The sequence below is a fragment of the Gobius niger genome (genome assembly GCF_951799975.1).
Source record: "Gobius niger genome assembly, chromosome: 20".
Lineage (NCBI taxonomy): Eukaryota > Metazoa > Chordata > Actinopteri > Gobiiformes > Gobiidae > Gobius > Gobius niger.
Genome location: NC_136871.1, coordinates 18,431,166 through 18,452,789, shown reverse-complemented (window position 1 = coordinate 18,452,789; position 21,624 = coordinate 18,431,166). Strand labels below are relative to the sequence as shown.

Genomic DNA, 21,624 nt, shown 5'->3' with positions numbered 1-21,624 from the left:
GTACTGTGCCCACACAAGCACCAAAACCAGTACATTTAAATGGGATCATCCTCTCAGTGTTGTACGACTTATTCGCCCAGAAGTATTACTAGAAAATTTAAGAGAATCCAGATTTCTATAAAAGCTTATTGTAATAATGCTTTGTAAACAGAAAATGTTGTAGTGAATGTTAGATCTGACATGCACAATGTTAATAAAGTATTTTTGAGACAAGTGATTCACTTTTTTTTTTTTTGGTGTATTTTTTTTTTTACATGCTCCATTAAAAACAACAGTGCAAGTTTCTGTGTAAGACATGATTTTGATCCAATTTAAAATATTGGAAACTATTACCACAGCATTCAAGCGCTTTCGTCATTTCTCTCATAATTGAACTTTAATCCATTCATGGTCCACTCTGATTTTTGGTGGTCAGTACAGTCTTAAACTGCTCACAGGCTATTGCTCATTTTTCCATTCGGGATCAACAAATTGTTGAAGAGCACTCTCCTCCCCAATAATACCTGAAAAGACAAGAAAAGCAGATGAGATGAGGGTTATGGAAAGTGAGAAGTGGTTACATTGTGAGAGATGATGCAATAGAAAAAAATATGGTAAAATATGATTGCACTCAAATCAAAAAGACAAAAGATGAATTTCTAATGGGTTCAAGTCCACTGTCCACAGGTAAATATGTGTGAAGCGGTTTTTACAGTTTATGTAACATCCAAAACAAGATGCAATTTTAGAGTGCTTCTGCTTCCATTTAGACTGTATGGGGGTTTATAGAGGCAGAAGTATGTCAAATGTAATTATTTTTTATGCCTAAATACTATATTTGAATGCCACAGATGCAAAAATGTATCTGTGCATACTTCATTTCTTAAGTTTAAGCAACCTTTGAGCAAAAAATGTGTCAAATTTCAGCCCGAACTGCAAAGGCTTAAGGCCATCATCTTGGTGTTTTTGATTAAGTTTTCCAATTAATTTAGATTTAATGCCAGTTTGAATCCAATTGAATGCTTTTGAATGAAATTTAAGGCCTTGATTTTAGCTAAATTAATTGAATGACTTTTAATGCCCTGCACAAACCCTTTGTATGTAGCCGCATTTTAATTAACCACCTGAACCAAGGACATTTTCTCCAGTTTGGCTTTACGCAAATCTAAAAGCTTCTTGAAAAAGTCAAAACAACAAGGATACAAATGCAATGAAAGAGCGACTAAAAAAGGGACAACAAAGAAGCAACAGAAGAGTGACAAAAGCGTGCCAGAAGAGCAACAATAACGCAACAAAAAAGTGAGAAAAGAGTGACACGAGTAACAAAGATAAAATGTGCTTGGTTCAGGCCGGGGTTAAGAGGTTAAGAATCTTACATTTGTACTGTATTTGCTAATACTGCAACGGCAAAATATGCAATTGTTACATACTGTCAGTGTCGCAGATTTTCAAGCCTGCCAGTCGGGACACTATGTCCTCCTCTCCTTCTGCATCATTGAAGTCAAAGCCAGTGTACCCCTCTTCATTCACACAGTAGCTGATGAACCTGTCCAAAATGAACCACAAATAAAGTCACTTTTTATTTTATTTTACAAAGTACAAGCATATTGTGGGTCCCTTACTTATTCCAAGTGGGATCTTTCTTTAGGATCACAGGGTTGCCCACAACTATCAACAGAGAACGTGCTCTGGTCACAGCTACATTGAATCGCTTGAGTGGAATTTGAAAACAAAAGTATTACAAAATTGTATCATTATCAATCTTTCATGCATAGTGTTGTACTGTATATTCGCATACCTTTTCATTGGAAAGAAAACCAATGTTAAAATCTTTGTCCATCTTGACATAGTTGATGCTGCTACGAACAGTGGAAACCATGATTATCCTTCTCTCTTGTCCCTGAAACTCTTCCACTGAGCCAACCTGATAATCATTTATGTTTTCTGATTATTACTTTTCAATTAGCAAACACAATTTTCCAGTATTTAAGCTTGTGGTTGTACAAAATGGACAAACCTTGAGTTCTTTGAGGTCACTCCACTGTCTCAACGCTTTGACAGACTTCAAGGCTTTTAGGATTTTTTCAACCTGTGTCAAACACACGCATTAGAACATCCAATCAAAAATGTCTTCAATGAAACCACAGAGGGCCTTACCTGTTTCCTGTATGGAGTGATAATCCCAATGTCTTTGGCTGAAAGCTTTGGCAGACCCTTCTTCCCTTGAGTTTCGATGAGTTTTTCCAAGTAGTCCATCAGAACTTGAATTTCGGAAACATTGAAGAAAGATGGACTGTTGGCCTCCCTCTCGTCCTTTCCCATGACCCCATGAAAGATCACAGGAAATCCCTGTGGTGACATTCATACACAGAATCAAGCTATCCACATAATTATGTAAACATCACCAAAATAAACAGACAAACTGAAGAAAGACTACCTTTTTCGGCAGGTGTTCCCACTTGCAGTAGGTCTCGCGCTCCCATTGGTCGGCAAACACCTGAAGTTCATTTTCATAAAACAGCTCATTTGGGATTTTTAGGATAGCAGCATGAGACCTGAGTGAAGAGAGGGGATTTGAATACAGTACGACAGTGATTAAACATGAAAATACCACAACGTGTAAAAACATACCGGTAGTTTCTCAGCAGCTTTGTTACAAAGCGAGTGTCAAAATGGCCGGATTCAGTGTTTTTTTGATATAAGGAATTCTGAGTCATGAGTCTTTCAAGCAATGACATGCCTTAAAATAAAATGATACGCATATTTAGTGACATGAGGGAAAGGTCCGTCTTTTGAGGCAAAATATGAACCGAAATCTTACCAAGTCCATATTGTAATGCCAGGGGAGAACGAAGGACAGGCCCGAGCTGTTTGGGGTCACCTGCAAGCACCAGCTGACCATTCTCTGGACTGAGGAGGCCTTCAGTGTGACATGAACCAGATTTATTTTCTCATTGCATTGTATTCGAGGGACACGTCAAAACGTTTTCAGCTTTGTATGTACCTGCAATAGCAATTACACACTCTGGCTCCACTGACTGGCCCCCTTCATCCACAAACACATAGCTGAAATGTCCAACGGGTACTCCAACCGATACTAATCTACATGTAATGAGAAAAAAAAAAGGGAAAATAGTCACCAAGTTCAACTGGTAAATTAGAAACTGAAAACACTTAGTACCTGCCAGCAGTGATCAGAGTGGTAATAATAATTTTGAAATTCATCAGAATGTCTTTCTTGGGAAACACAAATGCATCTTGCGTCTTGTCCCAATTGCAATGATTCTGTGAAAAGGTATAAATATCTCAGAATGGGCAACATTTTTGATTCACTATGGCCCTCTTCACAATACTAAATTACAGGATATGATCAAACGTGTGTGCGATGTAGTCTGAGTAACATTGACATGATGTAACCAGATTACTGTTGTCCCAGCTGCGGCTCACCAGGAGGTGTTGGGGCACGGTGTTGGGGTCCCGGCTGCTGGCGTACAGGCGATAAACCTGATGAGGATCCATGTGAGTCATCAGTCTCTCACACAGCAAGTCACAGGCACTGTTTGAGGGGGCACAGGCCAGCATATGGGCCGTTGAGTGTGCTCTGCTAACCTAACAAAAAAAGAAAGCACTCAGGTTTTCTAGAAGTATCAACATCATCATTCAGATGCTTTTACTGATATGATTCTTAATTGGTTAATCCTATTTGACTAAAACAGATGGGGCCATTACTGAAATTGTTGCTTACAATTATGTACAGAATTGAACAGAATCATAATGTATAGTCTACTTAGTACAGAACAGAACACTCAGTTTATTACCACATCTAATCATTTCCCATAAAAATATCTCTTGAAAGTTTGTATTACAAATTAAAAAAATATGATTTTGTGTCTGCCTTTTAATTCACCAAACTGCAGTCATTGCCTTTAACAAGGAATTACCTGATTCATTGCCTCTACCAGTGTAATTGTCTTTCCAGTTCCAGGAGGCCCAAACACGAGGTGGGGAGCAGGCCTCGAAGAGCCAGCAACAATGCGCTGCACAGCAGCATATTGTTCTGGGTTGTTTTCCAGCTGTTGATTAAACATTCTGTACACAGACAGTGAAGCAACATTTCTAAATAATTTTGCAGTGGAGCTGAAGAAAGTGAAATTGAAATACTTATGACAAACAAATAAAACTTCAGGCGATTTGATTTGTACAAAAGGTACTGTTTGTGTGAAACCACAAGTTAGAGAATTGAAAAGTGAGCATCCTATAAATCTGTATTATATAGATTTTTGTCAATATAGCCGGTAAGGTTTGCTGTTGTGTCCAAGAATGCAGCAAAAGCAGAGGTAGGAGTAAGTCACTAAATGCAAGTCTAGAGTCAAGTCCAAGTCGTGAAGGTCCAAGTCCCAAGCAAGTCCAAGTCAATTGGTCATGGGGTCAAGTCATAGCTTTTGTCAAGTCAAGTCTTGCTTTAGCCGGCAAGTCACAAATCACAAACGTCAGCGTTAACCCTAATTCTTCTTTTCAAAATGTGTTTTGAAAACAAGTGCTTTCTCAAGATTTAGCGATTTTTAAAATTTTGGCTAAAATCTAATGGATTTGGATTTAAAGTCTAATATTTAATCGCCACAAAATTATAAATATATAATATATATATTCTGAATGCTCCAGTCTATGTACGAAGTTACTAGGACAGCCCGGGAGCTACTTAAGAAAAAATGAATGAGAGCTGCTTTCCCTTGCAGTCTAAAAGAGCAATATAAAATAATATTTTTATTTTTGTTACTTTCTGGCAGTTTTTCTGTTAGTGGTTTCCTTGTAATGCCCCAGCCCCTGTATACTCAGATTCACACCTGTTCAAATTAGATTCCGCTCAGCCTTCAGTCCCGCTGACGCCACTCCATTAAATATCTACTAAATACCTTGAAACACAGAAAACCCCCCAAGATTTCTGTTACCATAATGTAAACATAGATGCGCCGCATTTGCGCTTTAAATCCGGGCTTTCAACAATTACACTAAAATAAATAACTATAAAATCACAGTAAGTCATTGAGAGTCTTTGGCCTCAAGTCCAAGTTAAGTCTCAAGTCACAAACAGCAAGTCTTTTTGGAGCTTTGGTCAAGTAAGTCTCAAGTCCCAAATTGCGACTCAAATCTGACTGGAGTCTCCCACCTGAGTAAAGGTCATGGTTATTTTCAAGTAGGTTTCAATAAAAAATACACAACAGATTGACAATGGGTTTTGAATATTCCCTTTTTGTCTCTCCATGATGTGGGATTTAAAATGCTTTGTGACTCCGAGCATTGCACAGGTGCTCGTCATTTAATTAGAATATCATGAAAAAGTGCTTTTACTTCTGTTATTCAACTTAAACTGTGAAACTAGAATATGATAGACTCATTACATGCAAAGTGAGATATGTAGCCTTTATTTGTTATCATTTTGATTATTATGGCTCACAGCTTGTAAAAACCCCAAATGAAAATCTCAGAAAATTAGAACATTTTGAAAATGGACTGTAAGCGACAATCATCAAAATTAAAACAAAGGCTTGACATTTGTCACTTTGCATGTAATGAGTCTATATCATAGATTAGTTTCACATTTTAAGTTGAATAACAGAAGTAAATGCACTTTTTCATGATATTCTAATTATATGACGAGCATCTGTATTTTCCAAATATAGGAAACCGAATTAGATAGTTTGTTGAGACATCTGAGAAAATAACATCTCATCTCCATTATCAGCATTAGTCACCTGAGCTTGGCCACAGGAACAGTGCTGTTTGCCGCGCTGGTTGGGAAGAGAACATCTCCAAGTTGATTCTTCACTGCCAGCTCCAAAGCTCGATGCTGCATCTTTAGGGGGAATCGGTTGATGGTAAACTCCACGTTAAACTTCATATTGTTGATAAACGCCTGCAACAGTCTAAAATAATAAGTAAACAGCAGTTAGGAGCACACTTAGGTTATATTGCATGTTTATTCATGCCTTACCTCTTTGAAAAGCCAAGTTTGACTCTGTCCAGCTCCACTCTGTGAACATATCCAGTGTACAGGGTGATGGGCGGGACGGTGTCTTCAGATTTTGACGCCCTCAGACAATCTCCACGTAGCACAGAGGGTCGGTTCTCTGCAACGCCCGGCACCTTAGAGTAAGAGTACACGATGACCATAGTTCAGCAGGAGCACACAGAAGCAAAGATCAACTCTAAACGTTTTCAGTTTGTGAGTGATTTCTATTGTTTTCTTCATTTTTACAACACATTTCAAATACTAAAAAAAAAACAACTCTACTTCAAAACCTCCTTTTCTACAGACAGCTGCGAAGGAGAATTCACGAGTAATACTCATAAATCTCAAAACTATTTCAACTTGGCCCTAAGACAGTGTGCAGGAGTTTCTCTATTGTTGAGATTTATGAAATTTTTGAATGGTTGCATTTAGCGGACCACAAAGACTGCATTTATCTGGTTTAGACATACATACGCAGTACACACATATGAAATGCGTTTGATTATTGTATTAATTCTCCAGTTCATATTTCAGTATTCTCTCAAATGTTCCTGGGTTTTGTAACAATCGGATCATTCAGCCCTGCTGTGCTTACATGGAGTACAAGCAGCTTCTTGTTACTTTTGTCCAGAGTCATTGGTTCATTACGAAGGTCGTACTTTCGGATATCCACCTCCATTTGAATTTCCTCAAGGTGAAGCAACAGGTGAAAGCGATGATCATAATTCTTCATCTTTAAGGGGCAAGTCAACATATTCCTGTAACATAAAACAAAGCAGAGTAAAATGAATCTGCCAAAAGGGTAATGTGTCATTAAATGTTTTTAATATTACTTCACAGTTGGGAGTTTCTGTCGAGCATTTGCAGAGAGGTATTCCGAGTCCTCCAGCCTTCGTCTCGCCAATTCTTTAAGGTAGAAGGGGTAATTGTAGTCTCCTAATTTGACTGACATCATAGCAGGCTGGGAAACATTGCTGTGCATAAAACACCACAACAGTGTTAGTTTTAATGAACGCTGAAAACTTCAATCGAGCCAGATATAACGTATTAAAGGCCTGGAAAAAGGCCTATACTAAAAGATGTGACGGAATTTGCGCAAGTACAAAATACTATAAAAGCTGCAGTCAAAATAATAACTGGTGTGTTCATAGCCTTTAAGTGTTAATGGGTCATGCACATAATAACTTTGGACTCCAGGTTGGTGGGCAGTAAATCCTTAAAATCAAATAAACCCTAATTAACCAAAAAAAAAAACTGGGCAGTATGATTATAAATAGCATTATCTTCCTAAGTTTATGCTCTCACCTTGCTGGTGGCACCCCATCCACTATTACAGTGTCAACAGGTTTGGAGGTAAACACTCGGATTGGTTTGTAAGGAGCCACTGGGCCCAGCTCCACAGCCAAGGGGGTCTTGGCTGCTGCTTCAATCTCCCGCACGATACAGAAAGGCACAGATCCAGGCAATTCTGGGCAGAATTCGAAGTACAAAGTGGCAGGAAAATACCCATGGTGGCTGAGCCTGTACAGCACCTTGACTTCATAGGTTTCCCCTGCACGGGAATAGATGAAAATAAGCTACACCAGAGAGGTAGATTAAAGGTTTTGTGGGTTATTGAAAAGATGTTATTGTCTTACCAGGACAAAGAAAGAGTGGGCAGGCTCTGGTCACTCTCCTCTCATCCTCCAGAGAGAAACAGCGTATACGATGAAGGGCAGTGTAGTAGGTGAAGTGGACACAGCCTGTTCCTTTGTTGGAGATGCAGAACTTGACAGTGAACAACTCCCTCAGGGTGTCGACAGTGAATTGAATCTTTCCATCACTTGTTGCAGGGTCGGATGTGATCTCAATGCCGCCTTTGTCAGCCGTCAACTCCTTTCTATGTAAGAAAAACACCAAAAGGTTTAACATTATTGGTGCCCTCTATTCACACAAGAAACTGCACTCAACAACAACACTCTACAGTGAAGAAATGGAGCACTCCCTCAGCTCCGCCCTTTCACACCTGCAATCATCAGACTTACATACCTCAAGATGGCAGCCACCCGCCCTGTTGCCCTGCCTCTCCCATCAATTAATACTATGTGAGCAAATCATGTCTATATAATTTGTTTTATTTGTTAACTGTTTGCACACCTTATCATTTCTGTATATAGTGAACAAAGACAGCTGACCTCTTCCAACTTTATCCAGTTTATAGTCTATTTTGAAATTCGGAAATATTTCTGAATTGTGGTGATTATAAAGATATAATGTATTTTATTTTTGTTTTATTTTTTTTAAATTGAAATGTTGCACATACATTCCATAAAAAACACGAGGTAATTTGTGCAAAATACATAAAACTTGCCAGGGGGAAGGGAAATATACAATAAAAATAAAAATAAACTCTACATATATTGTGACCAGATTTCAATGGTTTTAGCAGCCTTTCTGTTAGTACATAGCTCAACGCTTTTTATATACATATCAAGTTCTTTTTGAAAAACATAAAATACAGGGGCTTTGTTTGCAAATTTACACTTATGAACATCATTTTTTCCCAAAATAATGGATAGGTTAACAATAAACATCTTGTCAGGACTCATTAAGTCACTTGTAAAGAACCCAAGAGCAACATGCTCATCATACATTTTATAATTGTTGCATAACTTAGACACAAAAAGACATGTGACGTCTTTCCAAAATTTCTGAATTACTGAACAGGTCCAAAATGAATGAGAAACAGTTTCTGGATGGGATCCACAAAACGTGCAACTAATGTCCAAGTGTCCACCTTTCTTGAATCTTCTTAAAAACTGTTTTACCGGGTAAAACTTGTGAACAATTTTGAAGGAGATTTCTTTTATTTTATTGGTGAGAAAAAACTTGCTGGGCAAAGTCCAGACCTTAGTCCAGTTTATGTTCAGAACATACTTAATCAAATAAAAGTGAACATGAGGTTTTGTAGAGATTTCACGTTGAAAGAGAGAGCGAATTGCCTTGTTATTGTTACGCGATGATGAGAGACATATTCTTCCACAATGGGTTTCATTCAACTTAGGAGGAGAACATGAGTTACTGTAAGAGGAGCCATAGCATAACATTCGTACTCCACTGGGAACAGCCCTTGTGACCATTTCAAACTCTGCAGGTGGTACAGATATATTATAAATAGAACAAAAATCACAATTATATACTTGATAAGAAGATGTTTGTTAATGCCTGGTGCTATTTTAACTTCTTGTCAAAATGCACCGTTTTTCTAACACTGATAAGTCCCATTCGAGTACTGAGGAACTGTTGGAGCTGATATGCATTTTGACAAAACATAAAATAACTTCACATTCTGAATACACACACAAAAAAATGATTCTTCAGACACAAGAAAATTGATGGAATATTATTATGTTTTGACCATTAGTATTTCTTTTTACTCGAGTATTACTTATTTTGCAGACACAGTGAGTACTGTTACTTTTAAATATTACTCAAGAGAAATAAATAATAGAAATAAAAAGCACTGTGCGCTTATTTACTCAGCTACACTTCACTACTACCAGCCTACCTCTGGATATACCAAATGTCTACAAGCCTACCTGTTCGACTTCAACTTATGAAGGACTTCAGTCACCAGTTTCTTCTTTGGAGTGAGCACAGGTCCGGCTGGAGCAGAGCTCGCGGACGCTCGAGGGGGTGTTTCTGCGGAGACCTGCGGGCCAGAGCGAGGACTTTGGGGTTGAGGGTCGCGGGGTTTTCTCCATTGGTCACAGTACACGCGAACCTGTCAAACCAGATCAATTTCCTTCCATTTAAATGCCCAAGAAAACATCCAGTACACATGTCAAGTCATACCTGCGGTCTTGCATTTATGTATATCTGGCCACGCTTTATGGTCACTTTGTTGAATTTGAGAAGGGCAAAAATAACACGTGAAAAAGTGGAATCTTTAATTCCTTCCCTGAGAAAGTTGGAAAAATCATAAAGCAACGTTATAGCATAAACTTCTCACAATCATCAACAGCGTTTTTGGCTTTGTGTCATATACCTGCCCTTAAATTCAGTGTTGTAGATGTCCCGAAGTTCGTTTTTGTCAGTGATCGATGATCTCTCCCCAAGAAACTCAATAAAGTCCAGTCCACATTCAAGGGACTCTATCAAGACGGAAGGCATGATTTGGTGTTTTGCATTGACTGCTGTCGTTACTTTAGGTTGACACCATGCTGCTTATTCCGCAAACGTTCAACGCGGAAGTTTATTCGCGCCCGCCTACCATCGCGCTTACCCAACCTTCTTTTACCAATACTTCTCTCTGCTCAGGGTTAATCATGTGAAGGCCTGCTCTGTACCCAGATGGTGCACATGTTGTTCAGCATTAATGCATCATATTGGTGATGTTTTTGTTCGCTAGAAGATATCGCAAAAATGATACCGTAGCAACACATATTCCGTGCTAGTATCCAACGGATTTAGGGAGCGTCAGCATGGGGCAAGCTTGGCGATTCCAGTAAACTCTCCATCTGTGTGGAAAGCAATAACTTGTGTATTACAGTTCAAAAGTCTGTTGCGCAGGTTAAATATTAATCTGTTTTATGTGGCTCAATTTGTTGGTATTCAATAACGCTCTCATCTCTGAGGGATCCCAAGAGCACGCTTTCACTGATGCAACGTACTTGATGGTTGTCCCTGGTGTGCACCATTTTTTCCATACTTGCCAAATAATAAAAAAATAATCCTTAAATTCCATAATTCCTATAGACTTCTTTATAAACACGTGTGCATTGGACTAAAAAGCATGAGTAAAATTAGAAGCCGAAAAAAAATGAAACAAAAAATCTTGCAAATGGCAGTAGGGGGCGCTGTGACGAGCAGCAGGGTTTGGGCGGAAGTTGCGTCTGGCTTTCTGTCTTCATTCAAGATAAAGAAAACAGCGCTTTACCGGGCCCTAAATGCTTTTATGAAAGAAGAAATACGTACGTGCGGGTGAGTAATATTTACAGTATGGGGTAAAACGTTTTATGTTCGAGTCATTGTTTGCCGCTGCTCTTCTTTTGCTGTTTAATAATATGTGCCATAGTCGCTGCAGTGTGTTAGCTTGCGACGCGACCGACCTGCTAAGCGATAGCCACGTTTGACTACTTACATTACACCCTAAAATATCATCAATCTTTGTTTGTGTTGAATGGAGGTCAGTTTGCGTAATTTTCATGCGAGCTATGTTTGGTGAGACCTTTAACTCGGTGGGGCTGCGCACGTACAGTTTCAATGAAACTATGTTACTTGAGTTTAATATTAAGGCAGTGTCTGTAGAACCGTCCAACGGTTACAAACTGTTTTTGCTAGCTCAGCTCAACATGTTGTTTTTTGTTCATTTTATGCACTTGGTTTGAGAGATTAAATAACTAATCAATTATTAGACAAACCTGATTTAAGACCGTCACGTCATTATATATTGCCAAATAAGCCTAACCCTAACCTTTTCCAAACCTAATCTAAATAATTTCCTTTTCTTATGTTAACCTCAATTGTTTTCCTGTTTCTAAACTTAAGCGTTTTCCAATTCCTGGCCCTAACCACAACCTGTTAGATATTGTCCATATCAAACATAAGTAACGGCATCGTAGACATTTCGTTAATGTTAGTTGACACTTTTAATTGACAATTTTTATACCTAACGCTACTTGTTCATTAAAAACCTCTTTTACTTCCAGGTGTCGAAGATGTTTTAAATACCGGATTCAGAAGTTTCCAAGGATCGGACAGAAGGTAAAGGTATGTTTGGGTATCCCTAAACCTTTACTTTCTTTGTTCTTGTACAGGATTTATTATAAGAATTTGGTGGCCTGTGGTGGCTTTGTAACAAATCTGCTTTGGCCTCTTAATTCAATTGGTTATACTCCTTGTTATTAAAAAAATCTGTCTAAACCGTGGCATTGAGGCCTTAAAGATATTTTTTATAAGTGTCCAGCACTGACTTTAAAGGTGTGAAGAGGGGGTAGAGACGCTCAGCAAATTGTAGAAGTCGGACCTCAAACCCACAATGCTAAGGCCTGAGTATACTCAGTATAATTTGTATATTACATAGCTGTTAAATACCTGCAGTTTTAGAGTATAATATGCTCTATAATTCACAACAATGTATCCACATCTTATTGGTTCTGAATCATTTATAACTGCACTATAAACTCTTATGTATAAAATTTAAACAACTTTAGATCATGGTATTGCGTCTCAGTACGATTTTGCGCAAATTTAAATGAAACATGTCTTAATTTGCTAGCTTTGTTTGAGCAAACCATCATCCAGGCCAGTTTTCTGAAATGGCAATCACTGTCAATCAAGTGGCAAAGTCCATTACTCTATATCTTGTTCAAAAGGTTTGATTTCTGTTTGGGAGTTAATTTTTGAACAGTGTTTTTCCAGACACTCTTGTCACCCCTCTCAGCGCTACATTTGACATTTAGAACGCTGGGTCAGTGGGGTAAAATGTTTTCATCTTGAGATTTTAGTAATGAACTGTCAGAGACAGTCACACAATATCCACCATATTTTCACCATTTGAAAGGACATTGTTTGCCAATTCCACTGATTTAAGACCAGTGAATATTATCTATTTTAAGGCAATGTATTTAATGATTTGTGCGTTTTTAAGATTAAGTATGAAGCATTTTTTATTTTGCATGTAATATAAGGACAGACGTTAATGGTTAAACGGGAAACTTCTTTATAGGGAAAAGGATGGTGTTGGAAAGCCTGTTTATTTCTCTCCTTCTATTTCTCTTATCAGTTATGTGGCCTCAGTCCGACTTTGATGTATCAATAGGATTATGTTGTCTGCTAAGGGGAGTGTCTGCAGTGGTTGAAAGCATGTTGCTTCTCTCCAATACGTGTGCCTGTCAATCTGTGCACACTGCCCCCTAGTGCAGACCACAGTTAATGTCCTGAAAGGAGCAGCGCATGAGTGTTGGCTTTTTGAAGATTCAGATTTTTGGTTACTATAAATACCTAGAGCACCATACCACTGCTGTGGAAGTATATCTGCTACTCCTCATTTCTTGTAAATAATAATGCATGACAACTCTGGACAATTTAAGGATACATTGTTATCATCTCACTCTTCATCTTTGTGGTGAGCTACATCTGTAGCTGCAGTTGCCCTTCAGTAGGCTGACAGAAATGTAGCTGCCAATCTGTGCTTACTCCGACCTCCACATTCACAACTACCTATGCAAGGTGTGTGAATTATTTTACTCTGACACAATGGCAGTATGCGCTGGGATCAAACCAATGAACAGGCTTTCCATTGTTATTGCTTGGGAGCACATGTTAAGTGTCAAAACACAATTTTTATGGTCTGTAATTTGTTTGAATTTCGTCAATTTCAACAGCCAGTGTACTGCGCAGTACGCTAATTTTCATTTTCAACATTTGCTATGCATCATTTCCTAAAGTGCTCCTGAAGAACTTTGATTTATTCAATTTCAGGACCGGACAGAACTTTACAGAAGCTCGTTGCGTGAAAGCTATTTTCCTCTTTGTGCTGAAGACAGAAGATTTTTAACTTGGGTCGAGTCATGTCTCGCAGACGAAGTCGCAGCCTGTCACCAGGGAATATGTCCCACTTGTGCAACAGTAGTGATCCAAGGGATCTCGAGAGGCGGATTTTCGTAGGGAATTTGCCAACCAATGCAATGGAGAAGAAGGATTTAGAAGAGATGTTTCGTCCATACGGAAAGATCCTCGGTCAGTAATCTAAACACCTAGAATTATCTAACCTTACAATTTCATTCAAAATTACCAGATTACTCACAGGAAACACCTTTCTACCTATGTTTCTGAAATGTTTATGATTTCAGGCGTTTCCATGTTGCGTGGGTTTGGATTTGTACAATTTGAACGTGTTGAGGAAGCAGAAGCAGCAAAGGCCGGCCATAGGGGTCGAATATATAAAGGTTATAAACTAGGTAAGCCTTAACAGCGGGAAATATCACAATTGCTTGACATCACTTCTGGAATAAAAGTTTGAATGTAACCATTGTTAATCCAAGTAACTGATTATTTTGATGTAATTGTTTGTTGTTTGGCTTAAAAAATAAAACTTTTTATTTTTGATTACTTAAGTCTTTTATTATAATATTCAAATTACGTTTTGCATCAAGACTACTATTCTAATTTTTCGTGATTTGTGGAATTTCGACGGGCATTTTTGCCATATTTTGAGCTGTCAGCCTTTTATTGCCAAGTTTGGAGCAATGAAGCCCATTTCATTTGGAAGCTGCAAGTACTGACGCGACTTCACAATTCTGCTACGTGAACAACAATATTTTATGTGTTATTGTTTTTCATCGTTTGGATTCATTTATTTTCAGATGTAAATATGGCAGTGGAGAAGCGAAACCAAAAAAATCCACCACAGCAGAGTCCGCCACGAAGGTAAAGTAACGCCAAATGGGTCTGATGGACTATCATCTTCGTAGGTGCACATTTAACCTGACCCAGCCTTGCTGTGGCAGTGACGTCTATAGAAGCTGTTGCCTGTAATGCAACACACGTTTTGTGATGGTTTCATTTTTGGGCCATCTACATTTAATTGAAAAAGCATTCTAGAAATTTTGAAATAAAGCGTCTATTGAAAGGTACAATTAGTGTTTTGTATTGAATCATTTTGGTAGTGACTTTAGCTCTACCACACCAGCACTGAGCCTGAAAATGACAAACTTGAGAAGACCCGGCACGGAGCCACTTTGCTCACTCTTTCGATGGGGAAACAAGTGTTAAGCTTGGTTGGACGCGAGTGTTAAGGAGCTGAACGGTGGCAGCCTATGACGCACTGAGACCGGATGGTATTGAGAAGGGTCTTCACCTGTGTTATGTGCCTGGTTAAAACTAAAAAGGCTTAATTTATTTTCACATTTTTTGCCTCTATTGCACTTTGCTTAAAACGAGTAAAAACCTTTGATTGAACAATGTCAATTCTAAATATTTCAAATAAAGATTACATTTGTGGTGCTCATTTTCAGGAGATAAAACAAAGAAATGAATATTTACTGTTGCACAAAATGATTAGACACACATTGCGTGCTTTTCAGAAAATGTTTGCAGAGATCTAAACTGCAGTTAAAAGGTTTTGTACATAAAACCACCCATAGAGGCGGGGTGTTTGCCGGGGGCATAATACTACCAAAATAACTGCAGCTTTTGCGATTTGATAATTGCGTCACTTTAATATGTCATTGTTTTGATTGCTATTCATCTTGCGGCCCTATTTCTCAATGTGTTTTCATTTCTGTGGTCTTGCGTACACGGAAGTTTGCAACAGTCGTATTGAGCCTTTGCCAAAAAATTGCTGAAATATATATTTTTTGCCACGTATTTCACTGAATTTCATGCGTTGAGCGCTTTATTTACTGAATTTAGGAGGAAAACTGCATTTGTACGTTTTTAAAATGTGCGTATCTGAATTAATAAAGACCTTTTCAGAAAAACGTGAGCCATCTGACTTTCATAGCTTGCACAGTACATCAGACATTGAACAATGTAAATTAACCCTGAAAATGTGGTGCTCTGTATTCTGCCCACCAGTAATAATGAGCAATCATACTCTTACTATTGTGTCTCTTCTTATAGGCCTGCGTACAGTTCTTACGGTGACAGCAGAGACTCTCGTCCTCGATCTCGTTCACCCAATTACAGTAGAGAAGGACGCGAGCCTCGGGACAGTCGGGATACTAGAGACAGCCGTCCTAGTCGGGATGACTACCGTTACCGCGGCTCTGAAAGCAGGGACAGGTGAGTTTGACATGTCTTGTGTTTTACCTGAGAATACTGAAAACAAAGCAAAAGTAGCTGATCTGTGTCTGAATGACAGAGATGATTTTGACCGGCACTATCGGGGTGGAGCACCTGACGACTACTTCCGCAGAAAGGAAGAGGCTTTGAGGGACTTAAGAGATTCCAGGAATGGACGTCGTGAGCTTGAGGGTTTGTCGATATTACTACTTTTTTTTAAATTATGTCTGATGTATATTATTCAAATCCTTTTAGTTTGAGTTTTTCCTCTTTACTGGTTGCACACAGTGTCAGTATTAAATGTGTTTCTCTGATAGATGAACACATACGACCAGAGGAGCGGCGGCGAAATGAGCTGTACCGACAGTACTACGAAGAGCTACAGCGACGCCAGGATTCTGACCGGCCTGTCGACTGCTCTGTCATTGTGGTCAACAAGGCACAAAAGTTAGTCCTGATCCTTTCCCACCCACATCAAACTCAGAAAATCAAACTAGTTCTGGTTCTCAAACCTAACATACCAGATGCCTACTGAGAAAATATTTGGCTTTCTTAGTACCTTGTCTAACCGGAACCCATGCTTTGAAGCTGGATTACAGTGTCAGCGAGGTAAATTCAGGGTTAACCCTGGTGTAGCCGTACTATGAAGCTGGACCTCTTTGTACCAGAGTTGATCTCAATGGTAATAAGCCCTGCGTTTCACTTAAAACCACTTTAAAAAAAAGTGCCTTCCAAGTACCACCAAGCCTAAATCAAGATCAAAACAGTGGATTTGAGGGTAAATCCACTTAAACTTGAGGGTAAGTGGATTTATCCTCAAATCCACTTTTTGTTGCTGATAAACTGCATAAATTAGTGTCCAATATGGTTGTCTACATATCCTGGTCATAATTTTGCCATATTAGTTGAAAGATGAACTTTATGCCTAAAGACAGAGACGTCTGTACTGCATTTCATTTTTGAATTTGGCACCGAATTGGTGTAGGCGTGGAATCTGACGTCAGCTGTGAAATCTGACATCTGTTGCCGTGCAGCACAAAGAAACACTCTAATGAAACACTCCCACACACCGCCCTGACCCTGCCTCCAGTGAGGGGGGGAGCTGGGGAGAGGGCTGTTTATCTTCGAACATATAAGGTATAACGCCATTGGACTTTATTTATTGACATGGCTGGATGTTCCCACATTTCGTGCTTATGAGCTGGGCTGAGGGATGCTTTTTACAGTGCAGAGTGTGGCTGAGTGTCTGCTGACGGTAGGAGGGGAAGCAGGGAGATGCAAGCACCAAATGTCCGCAGCTGCACTCTGAGCCTCCTGCGGCCTGACTTCCAGTATGAGAGAAGTCGGGCTGCTTGATCCGAAGCTGGAGGCTGTAGAGCGGGGCAGTGTGTGGCTGATTGCAGGAGAGGAAGTGGGGAGAGAGGGTTAGGGGTTAAGTGCCAAATGCAGGGAGCCGGAAAGTGTGCATTATAAATATCAGCTAAATATCAGTTTTCTAGTGCTAGATCAACAAGCATTAAATAATAATCTTAACAAAATAAGTAGCAAGAGCTGTCTGTTCAGGCTCCGAGTGTGGAGCGAAAAATAAGTTGACTGACCTGTGCAGGTGCAGTAGATAGCCGACAGGGGCAAGTAATCCAGGTCAGGTGACTCAGCAGTCCTGTCAATCACAGACACAGACCCCTCCCACCCCGCATCCCGTCTCTGACTCGGTAAAGTACGACCTTTCTTTGGCACTTTTTCAATCAGGCTTGAGGCAGGAAGGGGGGGTTAGATACTCTTTAACCTATGTTAAAAACGGTCTAAAATAGACTGAATTGGACTGTAGTCAGTGTCAAAAATGACACAAAAAAATGTCTAAACCAGAAAACACATTGGAGGGGAACTATTATTTGAATATGACATTAAGTAGTTACTATACAGTAAATACTGTATAGTGAACTATTGGTTGCAGCCTAGTAAAAATAAATCTAGGGGTGAAAAATCGTATGGTATTTTCTGGCACAAGATCCCAGCTGTTTCCTCATTAAAGAAAATGTCAGTATGTGTTCATCTGAAAAGTAATGCTGTGTTTTAAACTTCAGCCGTGAGTATGCAGAGACTGTTGGGCGGAAGGTGCGTGACCTGGGCATGGTGGTGGACCTGATCTTCCTGAACACAGAGGTGTCTCTGACTCAGGCGCTGGAGGACGTTGGACGATCCCGCACTCCCTTTGCCATCATCATTACACAGCAGCACCAGGTCCATCGCTCCTGCACTGTCAACATCTTATTTGGGACTCCCCAAGGTTTGCTTTACTTTTTAAGATGTGGTTACTTTTTATTTTAAAGCAGTGTTTATATTAACCCTTTTTTTAAACTATTTTCTTGACAGAGCATCGTAACATGCCTATGCAGGATGCAATGTTGCTGATTTCCCACAACTTTGACACATACAAAGTTGAAAGCCGTGAAAAAGAACGTGAAGAAATAGCCAGGAAAGCTGCAAAAATGGCTGATGATGTGCTGCTAAGAGAGCCCGACAGAGAAAGTCACCCAGTTTCTACCATCACAACTATCACTCTTCTACATGAAAACAGGTAATCGTCTACTGTATGGTACTGCTTATCTGGCAATTACTAAGTGTCACCATTGTTTGTTCATAGATTTGTAACCCCAGAGGAACTGGATAATCTGGTTGTTTATCTGAAGGACAAAAGGGCTCGGCTTGTTCGATCTGATCCTCTTTCAGGTATGAGTTTTCTAGTTTTAATGACAAAGTGAACAAAATTAATATAAAAACCTATGATTATAGTAAGGAAATGTCTCCCTACAGCACCACTGGGAGCTTCCTCATCATCGGGTGTAGGACAGCCACCTACAGCTCGCGCTGCTCCAGGTGCCCCGCCCAGTTCAAGTAATCAACAGGAGTTGCAGGCTAAAATCCTGAGCCTGTTTACGAACAGTAGCTCAGCAGCCAGTGCAGGTGCCCCTCCAGTCGGCGCTGTACCTCCACAGGGATATGGTGCTATGGCCCCATCATCAATGCAAGCCCAGAACCCCCCTGGTGCCCGCCCCATTGGGCCCCCACCTTCAGCCGTGGCCCAGGGTTATGGCCCACCACCCAGCCACATGGCCCCTCCTGTGCACAGGCCGGCCAATCCCATTAACTTTGACAGCCCCAGTGTGCAGAAGGCCCTGGACACTTTAATTCAGAGTGGACCATCTCTCAACCACCTAGTGCGTCCAGGGGCCCCTCAACAGCCACCCCCCAGACCTGGAATGGGGCAGGCACCACCTCCCATGTCCATGTACCCTCGACCCTATTAGAAAATGCATAGGAAATGTATAGTATTAGAATGTGCAGTCCACTCTTTACCGCAGTTTCTTCAGTATTCTTCTGGAACTTGTGTACTATCAGTTACATTTGGCCCTTGGACTAGATCAGTCATTCATTTAGTTTTGAAATGTACATGATTAACATTGTCATCATTGAATCTTGGCCATAGCCAGTTTTAGTGTGAAGTGCTGCATGATGTTTTGTTTTATAATGGACCCAACGTTTGTCTATTTTGATGTTTTCAATTATTGACATGTTTTAAATTTTTGAACAAATGTTAAAAGAAATAAGACACAATAAAAAAAAAACATATACTCAACCGCTGTATTAAAATGGTATTGGTTTATTGCATTTTGTGCTGACAAATCTATAAAATGGAACGCCAGAAGCCATAGATATTGTATAAGCATTTGAAATGTAAGATAAAACTACTTTTTCCTCTTTTAATGTACCATGAAACACAATAGAGAATACATCTTTATTTGTAATATTTAACTTACACTGACAAAATAAACCCCTCCACACTAATTGTTTTTATTTACATATAGACCCCCCCCACCCCTGACCCATAACCACCCCACCCACCAGCATTAACAACGTACAACATACACACTCCCACAAAACAAGAGTCACTAGCTTTACCATAAGATTAGGTGCAGAAAAAGTAAGGTGTCAACCTTTTCATTTAAAATATGTCAGTGCTGCTTACGAAGTAATCCACAGAAAAACAAGTCCAGAAATTAAACATTGTTCTTTGTTTCTTTTTTTGATAAGTTTAATTTTTTTGGAATAACAAACGAATTGTTCTTAAATAATTCACTGGAGTATAATTCCACTCATCTTGTTTGTTTAAGACATAAATTTATAATGTAAATATTTGGTACTATTTGATCTTAATACAGTGAGTGGCCTGTCCTAAATTAAGAGTAAAAATCATAGTGTCATAAACGTTGTCTAACTCAAGCAAAAATACCTTTAGTACCACAGACACTCAATATATTTCCAGTACACCATGTTCAGGGAAATGGCATGCATGCACTGAGTTACATAACATCTGGATATGGCTCTGATTGAACGGCATGGACAGTCACCAAATGGAGTTGATGAATTGTAGTAGTTTTACCCTCAGTTTGATTTGGATTAGGAGCTATTCTTAAACTTGTCTGTTTCCACTTGCAGACATCCTCCTCAGCCCGGTAACAAGTGTGTTTCAGAGCCCTTTAGAGTCCGTGTAAGGATGGAGACTTGGTTATGATCACCGGCGGGTTTGTCTCATGCTACAGTTGTGCAGGCGAACAATCTGATCGGATTGTGGATCAGCTCGGGAGAGAGGATGTGCTGGCGCTCTCATGGTGTCCAAGCAGAGCCACAGCCAGAATTGGAAGCGCAAGTGTATATTCTTTGATCATTTCCAACAACACAACTATCAAATGTAAAACACACAGCTGGGTGGGTGTTGTGGCAGGCGGGGAGGGGATGTGATGGATTGGGGAGGAGTGGAGGGTCTCGTTAGGCTCACCTCACAAACTGAGTAACAAACACTACAAATGTAACTATTTTCTTTATAAGAAATCTGTCAAATCAAGGAGTGATTCATGCGTCGCGTAAATAATATGCAAACATAGTCAGCTGGCAGGTCTCTTGATTATTGCAGTTTAAAACTGCAGCAAATTAACGGGGCTTTTGGTCTTTTTCTTCTAAATTGTAAAACACTCACAGTCCACCGGAGGTCACTGTTTGACTGAGTCTGTTCTCGTTTTACCAGACACCAAGGGATGGAAAGAGTTTCCCTGCCTCAGCCACAATTGGAACAAATACTGCTGTTTATGGTCCGTGAGACCTGATACCCCCAGTTAATGAGCAAACAGAGGAAAGTGGCAGAATTATATATAACTAAGACTTTGTCCACAGTGATAAAACAGTGGGTGCACATCAAAAGACAACAGTTGGTTACAGTGATTGCGACAATATATTTAAGGTGAGATGACCATAGCCTATTAAAGGTCCATCCATTCACAAACTTAAAATAGTCTAACGGTAAATGAGATTACATGAGCAAGACTGAAGTAGAACAATCAACAATACAGTGTACCACTCTTTTTTTTTAATTGTAAAATTTGTTGTCAAGGTTTAGCCACATGTGTATGGCACACACTTCTGAGTTCTCCATATATGTAACTCAGACAATCTTTTCCCACTTTAAACCTTGAACATTTACATCATCACTATAGAAACCACTAAAACAAATATTGCCACATAGTGCCATGCAAACAGCTTTTTATAAAACATTTATAATTCTATAAATAAGATCATTTCAATAAACCTTTCCAATAAAACATCAGATATCTTTTCATAAATTTAAAAGGCTCAGTTGATGCAGGCAATGTAGTGGAGTCAATCCCCAAATAGGTCTAAAATAGTTCAACCAGCTCAGTCAGTCAAGTGTGGCAATTGTTTGACTTGGCACCCAGAAATGTAGGAGTGGCTTCTGATTATAGGTCTCATAGGTAGCAATATTAAAACAGCAGTTTTCAGCAGATACATCTTTA

At 39.5% G+C, this 21,624-nt stretch overlaps 2 protein-coding genes across 2 annotated transcripts; one reads left to right on the top strand and one right to left on the bottom strand.

Moving 5' to 3' along the window:
• Positions 1–316: 316 nt before the first annotated feature.
• Positions 317–10,319, bottom strand: mov10a (Mov10 RNA helicase a). Its single transcript, XM_079578331.1, has 22 exons — positions 10,017–10,319; positions 9,824–9,929; positions 9,568–9,752; positions 7,627–7,868; positions 7,295–7,541; positions 6,823–6,963; positions 6,585–6,747; positions 5,972–6,123; positions 5,733–5,903; positions 3,921–4,068; positions 3,427–3,588; positions 3,161–3,264; positions 2,984–3,081; positions 2,801–2,899; positions 2,611–2,719; positions 2,417–2,534; positions 2,137–2,328; positions 1,997–2,068; positions 1,778–1,903; positions 1,602–1,690; positions 1,410–1,525; positions 317–503 (listed from the first exon to the last, which is right to left on the bottom strand). Exons 1-22 carry the CDS (start codon positions 10,139–10,141, stop codon positions 439–441), a joined length of 3,030 nt encoding a protein of 1,009 aa, XP_079434457.1. The 5' UTR covers positions 10,142–10,319; the 3' UTR covers positions 317–438.
• Positions 10,320–10,879: 560 nt separating this feature from the next.
• ncoa5 (nuclear receptor coactivator 5) lies at positions 10,880–19,672 on the top strand. The gene is made up of 12 exons (XM_079578337.1): positions 10,880–10,951; positions 11,680–11,740; positions 13,454–13,711; positions 13,825–13,932; positions 14,338–14,401; positions 15,596–15,757; positions 15,837–15,949; positions 16,075–16,204; positions 17,842–18,044; positions 18,131–18,335; positions 18,402–18,487; positions 18,572–19,672. Exons 3-12 carry the CDS (start codon positions 13,543–13,545, stop codon positions 19,063–19,065), a joined length of 1,734 nt encoding a protein of 577 aa, XP_079434463.1. The 5' UTR covers positions 10,880–10,951; positions 11,680–11,740; positions 13,454–13,542; the 3' UTR covers positions 19,066–19,672.
• Positions 19,673–21,624: the final 1,952 nt, after the last annotated feature.